This window comes from Anastrepha obliqua, chromosome 1 (genome assembly GCF_027943255.1).
Source record: "Anastrepha obliqua isolate idAnaObli1 chromosome 1, idAnaObli1_1.0, whole genome shotgun sequence".
In the NCBI taxonomy this organism is placed as follows: Eukaryota; Metazoa; Arthropoda; class Insecta; order Diptera; family Tephritidae; genus Anastrepha; species Anastrepha obliqua.
This window is the reverse complement of record NC_072892.1, coordinates 98,722,910-98,736,989: the sequence shown is the minus strand read 5'-3', so window position 1 is coordinate 98,736,989 and position 14,080 is coordinate 98,722,910. Positions and strand designations below refer to the sequence as shown.

Sequence of the window (14,080 nt, the reverse complement as noted above, 5' to 3'; positions counted from 1 at the left end):
TAGGGCCTCGACAAGACTCAGTCTTGCTTTGGTTTCGTTAATCTATTTTGCATTCTGGCAGAGTAGGAGATTAGTCTGCCGCTACCTGCTATAACAACAACATATCAATAGTTCTCATGCAGCTAAAAAAACGCCCGATACATATAGTACGCACCTATCCTTATGTACATATATGCATATAAAAATAATTAGCCATACAAAACTATCTGTTAAACCTTGCCGTCCTTTACTTACATATCTGTAGACTTTTACCAAAACAACTTTAATTGAATTTCCTCTTTCTCACATCAAATTACTCGGTTTTAAAGGAATATCCAAACTAAGAATCATTCACAGTTGCAGTTTTCGAACTGATCTAAACAAAACGTTAATTAAAATTTTAATATTATTGCGAAATATCAGCTCGAGCGTCTAGATCTAAAATTTAAAAATTGCTAAATTCAATTACGTTGGTTTTTCAATAAAATTACAGATATGTATGTACAAATGTATAACGCATTCGCTTTGAAACATCCGCAAAAAAAAAAAATTAAATACATATAAGTTCAATTTTTTATAAATTTACTTCCTCGTATATTCAATTAATGCATATTATTCATAAAATACAAATTTGTGTTTAATATTATGTAACTTTTCGAATGTTATTACAAATTTTTCATAGAATATTTTGTAGTATTGTATAGAATACTGTCCTATGTATATAACATCCATATTTATTGCAATAATTAACAATTAAAACTCAAAAAGTAGTAGACAACAGCACATTCAGTAAATCCAATATATGTACTTATATATGTATGTAATACACAGGTATGTAATAGACAAACAATTTTAGTACCTAATTGCTTATGTGAATGTTTACATTTTATTTCATTTAATGAATTGCTTACAAATTTCATTAAGAAAATATTAACAGTCAAATACTGCAATACTTCACCTAATACAGACAATCGGCGCACGTAGGTCATCATAATAATCATAATAATTGGAAAAAAACATAAACGAAAAATAAAAATAAAAATAAGACTGCATACAAATATCAAAACTATACAGCAAATAATATGTGATTCCTTTACGCTATTAGATATCATTGGAATATGTCGAAGGCTTGCGTTTGCAATTGATTATTGTTGTTGCCCCCGCTTTTTGATTGTTGTGGCTGTGCCAAATTCATTGCACTAAAATTGGCAAACATTTGCGTTGCTGCAGCTGCAGCTGCCGTTGGTTGTTGTGATTGCGGTGGAATGTTTTGTGGTGTAGCGGAAAAGAAGGCGCCGCCTGGCATGCCCATTGCGGCAGTTGGGAGACCTGCGGATAATTGTGCAGCAGCGGCTGGCGCACCAAAAGTGGGACTAGTCAAAGGCGAAATGCCTCCGACACCAAATGCATTAAAACTGGATGTTTGTACCGCCAATGGCGCATTGTTGTTACTAATGTTGTTACCACTACCAATCTGTTTTGTGGGACTTTGTGTTTTCAACGCATTCATCGATAGTGCTGGCGTGTTGAGCTTGTTTGATTTGCTGTTCAATAAGTTATCTAGATCGATTTTCAGATTACCAGCCTTCAAATTATCGGACCAAGTGGCGCCGACATTTTGTGCGGCCATTGAAGGCGTACTGGTATTTGTAGCAGCGCCCGGTGTTTGTTGTTGCAGCTGCTGATTAATGTTGTTAGCGCTAATGGGTTGTAGTAAATTGTTGTTGTCGCCTGAAATTGGTGGCAGAATATTGTCTGGAAAAAAGAGGGGAAGAAATTGAAATCAGTGATTGAATGAAATTAAATTTCTACTTTTGTGATTTTCGAAAGGATAGTGAAAACAGTTGGAAACAATATCGATGTACAATATGTGGATTATAAATAAGTGTGTAAGTGTTAGTGAAAGTTGTGTTGTGTAGGAACACAAAATATTAAAAAACAAAGAACGTAAACAAGTAACGGAAAGGCAAGTATTTAAAAAATTATATTACTAAATGCATTTTATAAATCATTTGAAACTAGCAAAAAATATAAATTTAATGTTGTTGCGGAATCTTGCGAAAAATGTAAGTGAGCGTAATTATTCTTTATTATTATGCAATGAATAAAAAAAAATTGAAGATTAATTTTTGGGCTATTTCGTCCCCTTAGTATTAAAATTGCCTATACATTTTTTGATGTTTTGAGAAAATTAATTTCAAACTTTTTGTCGACAGTAGCTCTCACTCAAATCTCGTTATGTCTGTAAATATTTATTATTTTTTGACTGACGTTTTGACCCACTTTGTGGAACTAGAATTTGACAAAATTTTGACCACATATAAAATCGACGATGGAGAATACAAAAATTTAATAAAAAAATAATAGCCTATGAGCACATAGGCTATTGTTATACTAAGGGGACGATTTAAGGGCTATTGGCTCCGAGACACTGAGTGCGGAGTTAGCTCGCCAACGTAGTGTTGTTAGCTGGATTTACCGAAAGGTGCCGGCGAACCGAAACACTCAATTAAAAAAAAGGAGCTGATAAACTGGCACCAAATAGTTTAGCCATTCATATTTTAGAAACGGAGCTCTTGCGGCTCTGGAATTTGTGAAAGATTGTACCGCTTTTCCGAAGATAAATGAAAAAATGGTTTCCATTCACTTTCTTTTTTCAGCGCAATCTAGGAATAAACAAATTTCAGCCCAATAAACTGCTTATGTGTAGGCATAGCTGTGAAGGTGGCCAGTGAAATGGTAAGCGCCGATGGTGAAAACAAGTGGCGATGCTATTCTGCTGTTCTCTGCCCAACTGCTCCAAAAACGATTAAAATTTGTGAGTTTATAAAATAACTAGATACGAGTTACGATATTTTTATTATGAAAAACCTAAAATGTGAGTCTTAAATTTGAAGGAGCATAATAAAATTATAAAAATACGGATTAAGAGAATTTTTCTTTCAATAAATAAAATTTGTATGATTCAAAAAATAATAGATAAATAGTAATATTAGCATAAAACCGCGATTAGCAAAATCATCAGCGCCCTGATGACCGTCGGGTGTACGTTACCGGAACGAACCGAATTCTTACACGGTCAAGAACTGTTACAAAAACAACACAATAGCAGAATAATACTGGGATACAGCAAACTCTAGCCCAAGTTTACAGAGAAAGCATCAACAAGATAATAAATGTGGAGCAAAGGATATTTAGACTTGGTCTTGTGACTAGACAGCTGCAGTATGCAAACAGGCAAGCCATGGAGCGTAAAGGTCAAAATAAAGGGCTTGTTCGAGTTTCAATCACAACCGCAGTGTTGCATGATTTGTGCAATGCACGTTCGATGTAAAATTCTGGCAACATTATCAAAAGCATCACGTTCGAAGTGTCAAAAATTCGGCAAATGTTGCGCGCGAATACAAATAATTTGGCATCAAAAATTTTTTGTTTGCCGAACATTAGAAAAGTATCAGTTGAGCAATTGCAACAGTGTTGAAAATTGTCATCAGTGCAGCAGTATTGCCGCTTTTATTACGTGCCTCGAACAAGCCCAAAGTCTTCCATCATGCAAAATAATTTTTTTATTAAGTAAAAAAGTGCTTCAAAAACTAATTTGGATACATAATTTGTGCCGAGTACTACCTAAGAAATGGTAACAAAACAAGACCGGAGCATAATAACCTTAAAGATGTCAACCGATTTTCACTGCGAAAAAAGTAAATTTTGTGTCCTTATTAAACACTGCTTCTTTGAGCGAAAAAAACCATAACGAAAGCCATACACAAACCTGAAAATTAGTAACGGAACTCTTTACCATCAGTTAGAGTTATCAACTACTGATTTACTCAATTTCGGTGCAGTTGTATCAGAGTAACTGACGCCGAAGGTTCTGCTCAAACTTGAGGTCACCGCACCAAATCGATAAAAGTCAAAAATACATTTCGAAATTATTATAAAGGCTCCACATATTGACAAGTTGGACTACTTACTTATTTGCTTTTTAATTTAAATAATCTTTTTTTTATAAAGACAGTTCGTTCTAAAACCATATCACTCCAAGATTCATATTAATGAAAATTTGTCGAGTTTTTTTTTATTTTTAATCAGAATTAAAAAAAAACAAAAATTGGTTAAGCAGTTTTATAACCCATTAAATTTTAGTATAAAAAGTACGAAATTGAAGTCGCTCAAAATGTTCGTTGATTTTTTTATCATTTTGAAGGTGTTGTGCATTTTTTCCATATAATGAATGGATGCAGGACATTTTCTTTGTACATAGTATACAGAGAAATGGAATGGGCCATAAAACTGCGTACCCAAATTTTCTTAAAAAATTCTGATAAAAAATTTGATGAAAATCTATTGCATTTTTATAAATCCTATATAAAGTTTGAAACTTGGATTGTTATGATATTTGTTATAGAATGAACTTCATTAAAAAAAATTGATATTTAGAAATAAATGAGTGGTAAAACTTGTAATTTCGGGGGTGTCTATTATAAAATACTCGATGTTGGACGATTGGCAAATGAAGGTGCGCGAACTTAAGGGGGGACCCTCATTTATCGGGTCAAAAAAATCGATTTTTTGGAAATAATTTTAATCTATTCTACAACTATTTAAGAATATACTTTCAAAATTTCAAGTCGATATCTGTATTTTTGAAGGAGTGACAAAATTTTTAACAGGACGTGACGGGTGGCCTGATCGCCCGTATCCAAAACTTTAAACGCGTTTTTCTCGAAACATCATTTTTCGATTTTGTGTACACAATTGAGAACGCTGTATTGAACCAATCAGGCTTTACAATAGCTCATTTTAAAGATAATTAAATTGTTTTCAATGTGACATTAAGTGTTTTTTTAAAAAAAAAGATTTTCATATTTTTTTGTAATTTTAAAGTCAATTTTTATGCATGAAAAATCACTTTTAACATAAAACTGGGTAAAAAATATCAATTTCGACATTTTTTTTTTAAATCAAAATGTCACATCGAAGGTATTATCCTAAAGTTTTAAAAAAAATTTGGTTTTTTTATTTCAGAAAAAAATTCAGAGCGCTAGAATGTACACAGATAGAATGAGGTGCCATGGACGAGGTGTATATTTCCATACTTAAAATGTTTTTTTTCTTCTCCGAAAATTTTTGTAGACAGTCAAGACATTTATTAAAGTACTTTATGAATTACAAAACGTTTGAAAAAACGTGAGAAAAAAATTCCCAAAAATGATGCATTTTTCGACCGTCTAAATGAGGGTCCCCCCTTAAAGAGACCAGAGCCTTATGACATGGTTCAGTGAATTCAGTTATTTACAAATTTTTGGATAATTAAAGGGCTCTTTCATCGTTTCGACTCTGATTTGAAGCAAACATTACTGCAAGGAAATACAAAATTGTTGTAATGACCACGTTCTAGCTTTCAAATCCGCAGGTGCAAATTTAGCTCACTGTTACTATTTTGGAAATATAAAGAAAAGGCTTTTGAAAAATGATACTATTTAGACGGCAACAAATAATTCGAGACACGTTGAATGAACGGTATCAAGCTAAAATGGTGCAAGGCTACAGCGTCTCGGTGCAAGATAACAACATCTTCGCACTATTTTCACAAAACTCTCACTGTTTCGGTAGCTGAATTTTACAATTCCTTTGTATTGAGCGTCCGCAAAAAAGTCTTTGACTAAACGCTGTGTAATAGAGTGTATACCTTACAAGAAGAAAAAAAGTTGTCAGTACGCCCAAAAGGCAAACATAAAGGTTGGCAAAAAAGTCTTGCGGTATTTCCGCAAGCTTATCTTTGCAAGCGCGTAGTTCTAGTTGTATTCGTCGCATTGGTTCACGCTAGAGCTTTTTGGAAAGCTCTTTTCACGTGCTAACACGTGTTTGATTAATTGTTGTTTGCTTTTAGTCGTTCGTGAGTTATAGCGTCGCAAACATGGAGCAAAATAAAGAGAAAATACGGCATATTTTACAGTACTACTACGATAAAGGCAAAAATGCATCTCATGCTGCCAATAAAATTTGTGCAGTTTATGGACCCGATACAGTTTCCATTTCCACCGCACAACGATGGTTTCAACGTTTTCGTTCTGGTGCAGAGGTGATCGAAGATGCGCCACGGTCCGGAAGGCCTGTCGTCGAAAATTGCGATAAAATCGCTGAATTGATCGAAAGAGACCGGCATAGTAGCAGCCGTAGCATCGGCCAAGAGCTGGGCATGAGTCATCAAACCGTTATAAACCATTTGAAGAAGCTTGGATTCAAAAAGAAGCTCAATGTATGGGTGCCACACGACTTGACGCAAAAAAACATTTTTGCCCGTATGGATGCATGCGAATCGCTTCTGAATCGCAACAAAATCGACCCGTTTTTGAAGCGGATGGTGACTGGCGATGAAAAGTGGGTCACTTACGACAACGTGAAGCGCAAACGGTCGTGGTCGAAGCGGTGAAGCTGCCCAGCACTCATGCAGAAGAGGCCATCTTTGATCAACAGAGGCCGAATTGTCTTCCATCAGGACAACGCCAGGCCACACACATCTTTGGTGACGCCAGAAGATCCGGGAGCTCGGATGGGAGGTTCTTTTGCATCCACCGTATAGTCCGGATCTCGCACCAAGTTATTACCACCTATTTCTGTCCATGGCGAACGAGCTTGGTAGTCGGAAGTTGTCCACAAGAGAGTCCTGTGAAAATTGGCTCTCCGAGTTTTTTGACAATAGGGAAGCGAGCTTCTATAAGAGGGGCGTTATAAAGTTGGCATCTCGTTGGGAACTCGTCATCGAACAAAACGGCGCATATTTGACTTAGATCGCATTATTATAACCAATTTTATGAACAAAGAAAATTCAATAAAAATACCGCAAGACTTTTTTGCCAACCTTTATTTTTGCCTGTCACTTCGAAATTTTTTTTTCGACTAAAACATCGATATAGGTATAATACTTTAAAATCCAATTGTAAGTACCGAAAATATAACAAAAAATGTAAAAAAATGGTCTTAGGTTCGGACAAAAAAAAAGTTTTCTACCCAGAAAATCAGGACTTAATTCAAAATGGACGGTCTTAAGGGGATACCCAATACAAAATTATGTGCGAAAAAAATATGATCGTACCTACAAATGTACTTATAGTACGAGTATATGTGCAGAAAAGTAAACAGTTTTACAAAAGGAAAACTTTTTTTTTTTACTTTTATAGGTAAAAATAAAGTGCAAAGAAATAAAAAAGCAAAGCTTTTAAGTATTCAAAAAAGTAATCAAATAATAGGTAAAAAATTTGTGAACATTGAATGTGTGTGTGTGCAAGCATATTTGTATAAAGGCACGAAGTGTGGAAGACGAAAATAGTTAGAACGAACGATTTAAGCCTAAAAGCTGCGATAGTTGTGAGCGTTTCAGGAAATACAAGCAAGCAAAGCGTTAAACATCCAATTTACTTTTGATTTCTTTGTTTGCTTTACCTAATGCGTCCGCGGTGGTACAATGCCGGGTATGTTGAGAAATGCTTTAATTTGTAAATTTTCATTTTTGTTTTATTAGGTTGCGATTAAATCAAATAATAGTCAATAATTCGCAATGCAAATGCGTCGAACGGAAAAATCCAAAATATTTGTTAAGCGAAATTCACAAAAAAAAAAAGAAAATACAATCAAAATAAATTATTTAATATATGTATAGTATGTATATAATATATAATATGTAGTAGGTATGTAAACAGTTAGTATGTACAGTTATATTGCATAAAGTTATACTTGAGATAATTACAAAAACGATTGAACGCCGTTGTGTGGGTGAAAGTTTTTACATAAATACATTTTAATATTTCCTGATTGAAGTTGTAATTCAATTCTCTAATACAAATAATATATTTGTGTGTGTAACGTGTTATAACTAAAAATATGCACTACTTTGTACTACTGAGCATGCTTTGCTCAATTACGTAGGCAGTGCTTAGCCAAATAATTTAATGCATTATCTTTTTTTCCACGAATCGTACCAACATACCCGTTACAATATTCTCGAAAATGTCTTCAAAGCAGCAACATCTCCGGACCGTATTTTACGCATTTATCAACAGAACTTAGATACAGATAAAAAATTTACATGTACCCATTTTAGTGCGGAAGGTGTGACAAAAATTACTATTTAAACTTTTTTGCGTACTTTAAAAGTAGAAAAGCAACCGAGTTTTGCAAGAAAACCTATTTCTATGACTACAAATAACAAAAAGCCAACTTGATCGAAAAGTTCGCGGAATATATTCAGAAAATTCAAAATGCAAACATATTCCTCAAAAGTTAGCCTTCTTCTATTCGACATTCCCCGGCTCGGTATCTCAATGCTCGCTTAACTTGATGAAAAATTTGCATGCGAAAGCAACAACAAAGGTATCGAGTAAGATTCGCCGCTAGCGAGTATGGCGATAGCTCATTAGGCCGCACCGCCTTACCAGCACATGTAATTTAAGGCAGCTCTCTTCCCGCGTTGCCGGAATATGTTCATTTGCTTCATCTATTCGCCTCTTGCTAAGTCTTGGCGAAAAAAGGGACCTAATATCGCCTTGAAAGTACTCCCCATCAACTGCAACGCACTTATGTCAGCGTTTGATTTAGCTTTCGAAACATATCTGGAACTCTATTTTCGGTATAGCTATCAGAGCTGTCTTTGATTTTCCATTAGGTTAGGTTAGGTTAGCCTGGTTGGCAATAAGCCGCGCATAGACCTTTTGGTCCCTAGCGATACCAGATGGATACCGACCTCTATGAATACCTGAAGTAGACATCATGTAGGATGTCAGCGCTTTTGGCGAATCTATTAATTTTCCATTACTTCCATTCCTTTTTTGACTCGATCAAACAGAAAAAAATAGCAGGGAGCCACATCAGGTGAATTCGATGGTTGTTGAATGTTGGATGGTATTCGTTCCGTTCCGGGTCAAAAATACACAGATGATGGCACTGTGCAACGGTGCATTATCGCAACTTTGCAGCAATTCGGCGCAAACCCAAATAATTAACTATAATGTCCTGAATGGATCCATAAGGTATGTTCAAGTCCTCTGCCAGCTAACTGAGGGGTTAATTTGCTCTGCAAGGGTTAATTGATCAACTTTTCTTTCACTTTATTGATGTTTCATCAGTTTGCGATGTCGGCGGCCTGCCACTAGGGCTGTTTTCTTTAGATTATCATTATCGAAAAAGTTTCCCAATATTTCTAATGTTTTCGCATTATTGAATCCATTTTTAACGCAAAATTTAATATAAAGTGATTGGTGCCAATTCAAATCCATTTTTAAAAACTAAAAAATCGAAAACATGTGAGCATTGAAATAGCTCAATATTAAAATATTAAGGTAGGAACGAAGCAGCGGTCTTCAAAGCAAACAAAGGAGCAAATTCGAGCGGTTCAAACTCAGTGTCGGTGGATGTCCACAACTACAGAGAAAAATCGTTCATTTTGGATGACGAAGAGTTATTTTATACCAAGCGCTCTACAAATACCATGAAGCGATTTATTTTACACAAATGACGTATCTTCATCCTCTTCTGATGTCAGATATAAGCAAAAGGTTATTGCCTTATGTTGCTGTATCTGATAAATGAATTTCGCTGCGCTCCTTCAGTGTGAAATCGCAATCAATCAGACCGTCATCAAAATGATTGCTCTAGACAAAAACTTTAGAAACTGAAGGGTCTTCCAAAATTTGCGCCTAGATGTCAGTAGTGAATAATTCCTAAACGGTACATTTTTAATGCCATCTCTGACATTTTTTCAAATAGACACAATTCTAACCATGGATACTTACACGGTACAACGCGATAATATTTTTAAAACTTAATATGGAAATGGTCGCAGGAATTTCATGAATTAGTTCTTTGGACATGATGCCGATTTTTCAAGCAAAATCCTCTTTAGTGATGAAGCTCATTTCACACTGGATGGTTTTGTCAACAAACAAAATTACCACATCTGGGGGGAAGAAAACCCACGCGTAATTTCAGAAAAATCATTACAACCACTAAAATGTCTTGTTTGGTGTGGTTTTTGTATTGATGGAATAATTATTATAATTGATCCGTTTTTCTTCAAAGATGAAAATGAAAGAGCTGTTACTGTTATTGGACATCGCTATAGACAACTGGTTGTAGATTTTTGTGCTGCCTGAACTTGAAGGAATAGACATAGATGGTCTTTATTTTCAAAATTTTTTGGCGTTTTTTGAAGAGTAAAGTCTATGTGAATAAGCCAACAACGATTCCAAAGCTGAAGCACAACATTCGGATCGAGATTGCTGAACCCAATGCGGTAATGTGTGAGCGGGTCTTGAAATTTTTAGTTCACATATGACAAGTCTGTAGAAGTGGTCATGGTGGACATTTATATGAAGACATTTTTTACATATAATTGTTAAAAGCCGTATTTTGAATAAAACTAGTGAAACCTGAAAGAATCTAAATTTTTATTTTTTTATTTTAAAAATTCTGGTCGAAAATTCCATTATTAAAGTTTAACGGTGAGCCAGCGCATTATCGTGCAACATGCGTAATTTTTATTTTTATAGTATTCTGGTCGAACACAAGATGAATTCGCCACCTTTCTTAACACCTAGACAGAACACAGTATTAATAATTTATCCCAATGTTGGCTACATGGTCGTCAATGATTGCTGTTGCTATTAAAGGAATAGTACATTTGATATAATTTCGAAAACCTAACCTCAAAAATAGAAAACAGGTTTTTAAAGTAAATTTCAATAATTGCAAAACGTTGTTGTTTGCATTTCAAAACAAGTGCCTTCAAATTTCGCGGACTACGTATATTTTGTTTTGTTATATTGGGACACATAACCTCAAAATTTTTTCACGTTTTTACCAATTTTACTTGCTCGATTTATTTCTTACAGATATAAAGACTGGACGTGTTTTGAAGTGCCTGCCGTTATTTTGCATTCGAAAAAAAATTATTAATATCATCTGTATATTAAATAATACATAATCATGCTTCAGCAGCCACAATATTCGCCGGACCTGGCCTTAAGCCCTTCTCCTGATGCTATGAAAAGAGTAAAAGGAAATTTGACGCGATTTAGGAGTTAGAGACCGAATCGCATCGGTAGAGCTGAAGGTCATTACAAAAAGCGCATACCAGAAGTTCTTCGAGCGTTGCAAGAATTATATCTGGATTACTTTGACATGACCCGTTCATGTTGCGAATTCATGAATAAATAACTATTTTTTAAGAAAAATAAATTCTTACAATCGACCAGATGTTCACAACGCGTCAAATCTTGGAAAATCTATATATATAAAAATGAAATGATGTTCGTTTGTACGCATTTTTTTGCGAAGATACGAGGCCAATTTTATTCGTTCTTTTTTCATATTATAGGGATCCACTAGGGGAAGGTTTTTAGCAAACAAAAATTTCTTTTAAATATTTTCTTCATATAAAAAAAAGAAAAAATCAAAATATTGTACAAAACAAAATTTGCTCGATTCTTAGATTAAAGTATGTAAGTTTCGAATCGACATTCATTTTATGTGTACAACTTTTTTTGAATTTTTCGTTATTGTATACAGAAATTTCAAATGATTCGAATGAAATTGTTTTTTTTTTTATTTCTTCCATAAAATATTACACCTGTCGTTAGACAATAAGTAATTTGATTTACAAAAAGATGGAATGAGAGTGATATTGAAGGGCCAATGCCCCCAAGCTCATTTAGAAGAAATGTATACATATTATTTAAAAACAAGTAGTTAACAAACAATGACATATACGATTAGTTGACAATTGATTACAAGGATTTTGCAAGATCTGTTGGTGTTTGACGGTTAAGCCGACTTTGGGTAGATTTTTCTTTATTTGGTAGTCTTCTCATCATAGGATTTATATGCGTTAATAGTCTATTTATGTGTCTTCTGCTAGCGCTTTGTATTGTTTCATCAATAGTATCGATGTCAAGGTCGCGATGAATATCTGCGTTAGGTATGTACCAAGGTGCATTAGTTAAGGTCCTAAGTATTTATGAAAATAATGTTTCAATTCAATTGAGCAATGCTTTCTTTGACCAATTCTATATGGAAATGAATGCGTTTGCAAACGATGTTTTCGGCTATGACCAAATGTTGGAATCGAATGAAAAAGGAAAGAAACGCGAAATGATAAAAAAAATTCTTGGAAAATTTAAAATGAATGGTGCTTCATTGGAAAAATTCAAAGGTAATAAGAACATACACAAGATAAAGTTAGAATTCGAATTTTTAGATTTATTTTGTTTATTTCCCATTTTTTCAGAAGTACACCACACAACAACTCATTCCAACTCTGATTTTGAAATCCTGTTGGAATTGGTGATCGATAATTTTGTCACTATAATGGTCAATGGAAATTTGCGTGTATCAGACCCTGCATATTATTTACCATATCAACTTTTTATGGAACATATGGACCAAATGAACACAAAAAAATAATTTAGTTTTGTTTTGATTTTTTGCAACATTTTGGTTTTCAGTTAATACAATAAAAACAATACTGTTTTTTCGTGAACACAAAATTCTAAATTTATTACGTTGTTTGTTTAGAATTTTTTTAGAAAAAAAGTAAATTTTTTGGTTTTGAGGAAATTTGTTTATTGTTGCTATTTGTGAAAGCGTAGATATTTGTAAGTATTTGACTATAATCCTAAAAGTTAATGGAATGCCACTATGACACATAGAAAACATTTTTTCAAAGGGGTGTTTTTCGAAAATTATAAAAAAAAATTGTTTTCAAAAATTTGAAAAAATAAAGGAAAATAAAAAAATTTCGAAAGCATGAAATTTTTTCAAAACCAAATTTTCCTCAAAAAGATAAAAGAAATTTCTTCGAAGAGGTGTTTTTCTAAAATTACAAAAAAAAAATTTCAAAAATTTTAAACAAATAAAATAAAATAAAACTTTTTCAAGGGTATGAAATTTTTTCAAAACAAAATTTTCTGAAAACCAAACAAAATTAAAAAAAAAAAATGGTGTTTTCAAAGCATTTCATATTCCACTATTAATAGAGAACTCATTTTTTCGAGGGGGTGTTTTTCAAAGCGGAAAAAAATCTTTTTTAACAAATCAATTTAAACTTTTACAAAAGTATGAAATTTTTTCAAGAACAAAATTTTCTCAAAAACGTTAAATTAAAAAAAAAATAGTTTTTTCAAAATATTTAATTAACCAAAAAAAATAAACCTTTTTTCAAAAACAACAGGAATGATAACATTGCCTAACAATTTCTGCACTTTTGCACAGTCTAAAGAGGCATTGATACAGCGTGTATTTCCAAACATAGTTCAACATTACAAAAACCATGATTGGCTCAGCGAAAGAGCAATTTTAGCTGGGAAAAATAAGGACGTCAATGATATAAATGCAGCTATTTTGGATCAAATACCTGGTGACATAGTTGCATATAAGTCAATGGACACTATTACTGATCAAGATGAGGTCGTAAATTATCCAACTGAATTCTTAAACTCACTCGATTTGCCAGGTCTACCACCTCATATTTTACGATTAAAAATTGGAGCACCGATTATTATGCTGCGCAATAGTAATGTGCCCCGACTTTGCAACGGTACCAGACTCGCTGTGAAGAAGCTAATGGGTAAGGTTATCGAAGCAACAATTTTGAAAGGAAAGTACAAAGGAGAGGACGTTTTGATACCCTGAATTCCACTGATTCCGGCGGATTTACCATTCGATTTCAAACGTTTGCAGTTCCCTATTCGCCTTGCCTTCGCTATGACAATTAATAAGGCGCAAGGACAGTCTCTACAAATGTGCGGTATTAATTTAGAATACCCAATTTTTTCTCATGGACAATTGTATGTAGCTTGCTCACGAGTTGGCAAACCATCGTCATTATTCACGCGAAAGATGAAAAAACCAAAAACGTTGTCTACCAAAAAGTGTTACAATAAAGTTCGAATGAAATTGTATCAAAGAATTTGCTTTGTTTCGTATTAATTTTATTCTCTTTCAGCAAATCATTGAATTTATCGTCTAGCGAAGCGGGCGAGGGTACGCTAGTATAAATATAAAAAAAAAAAACAAAAATTGAATAAAAAATAGATTTTAAAGCCAT

At 33.7% G+C, this 14,080-nt stretch overlaps 1 protein-coding gene across 1 annotated transcript in view; it reads right to left on the bottom strand.

Annotated features, from left to right (window-relative positions):
• Positions 1 to 589: 589 nt before the first annotated feature.
• LOC129253146 (clathrin interactor 1) overlaps positions 590 to 14,080 on the bottom strand; it is a 35,568-nt gene continuing 22,077 nt past the window's right edge. Inside the window, exon 7 of the mRNA XM_054891411.1 lies at positions 590 to 1,734. Coding sequence (XP_054747386.1) covers positions 1,088 to 1,734 — 647 coding nt within the window. The 3' untranslated portion in view covers positions 590 to 1,087. The remainder of the gene's footprint in view (positions 1,735 to 14,080) is intronic.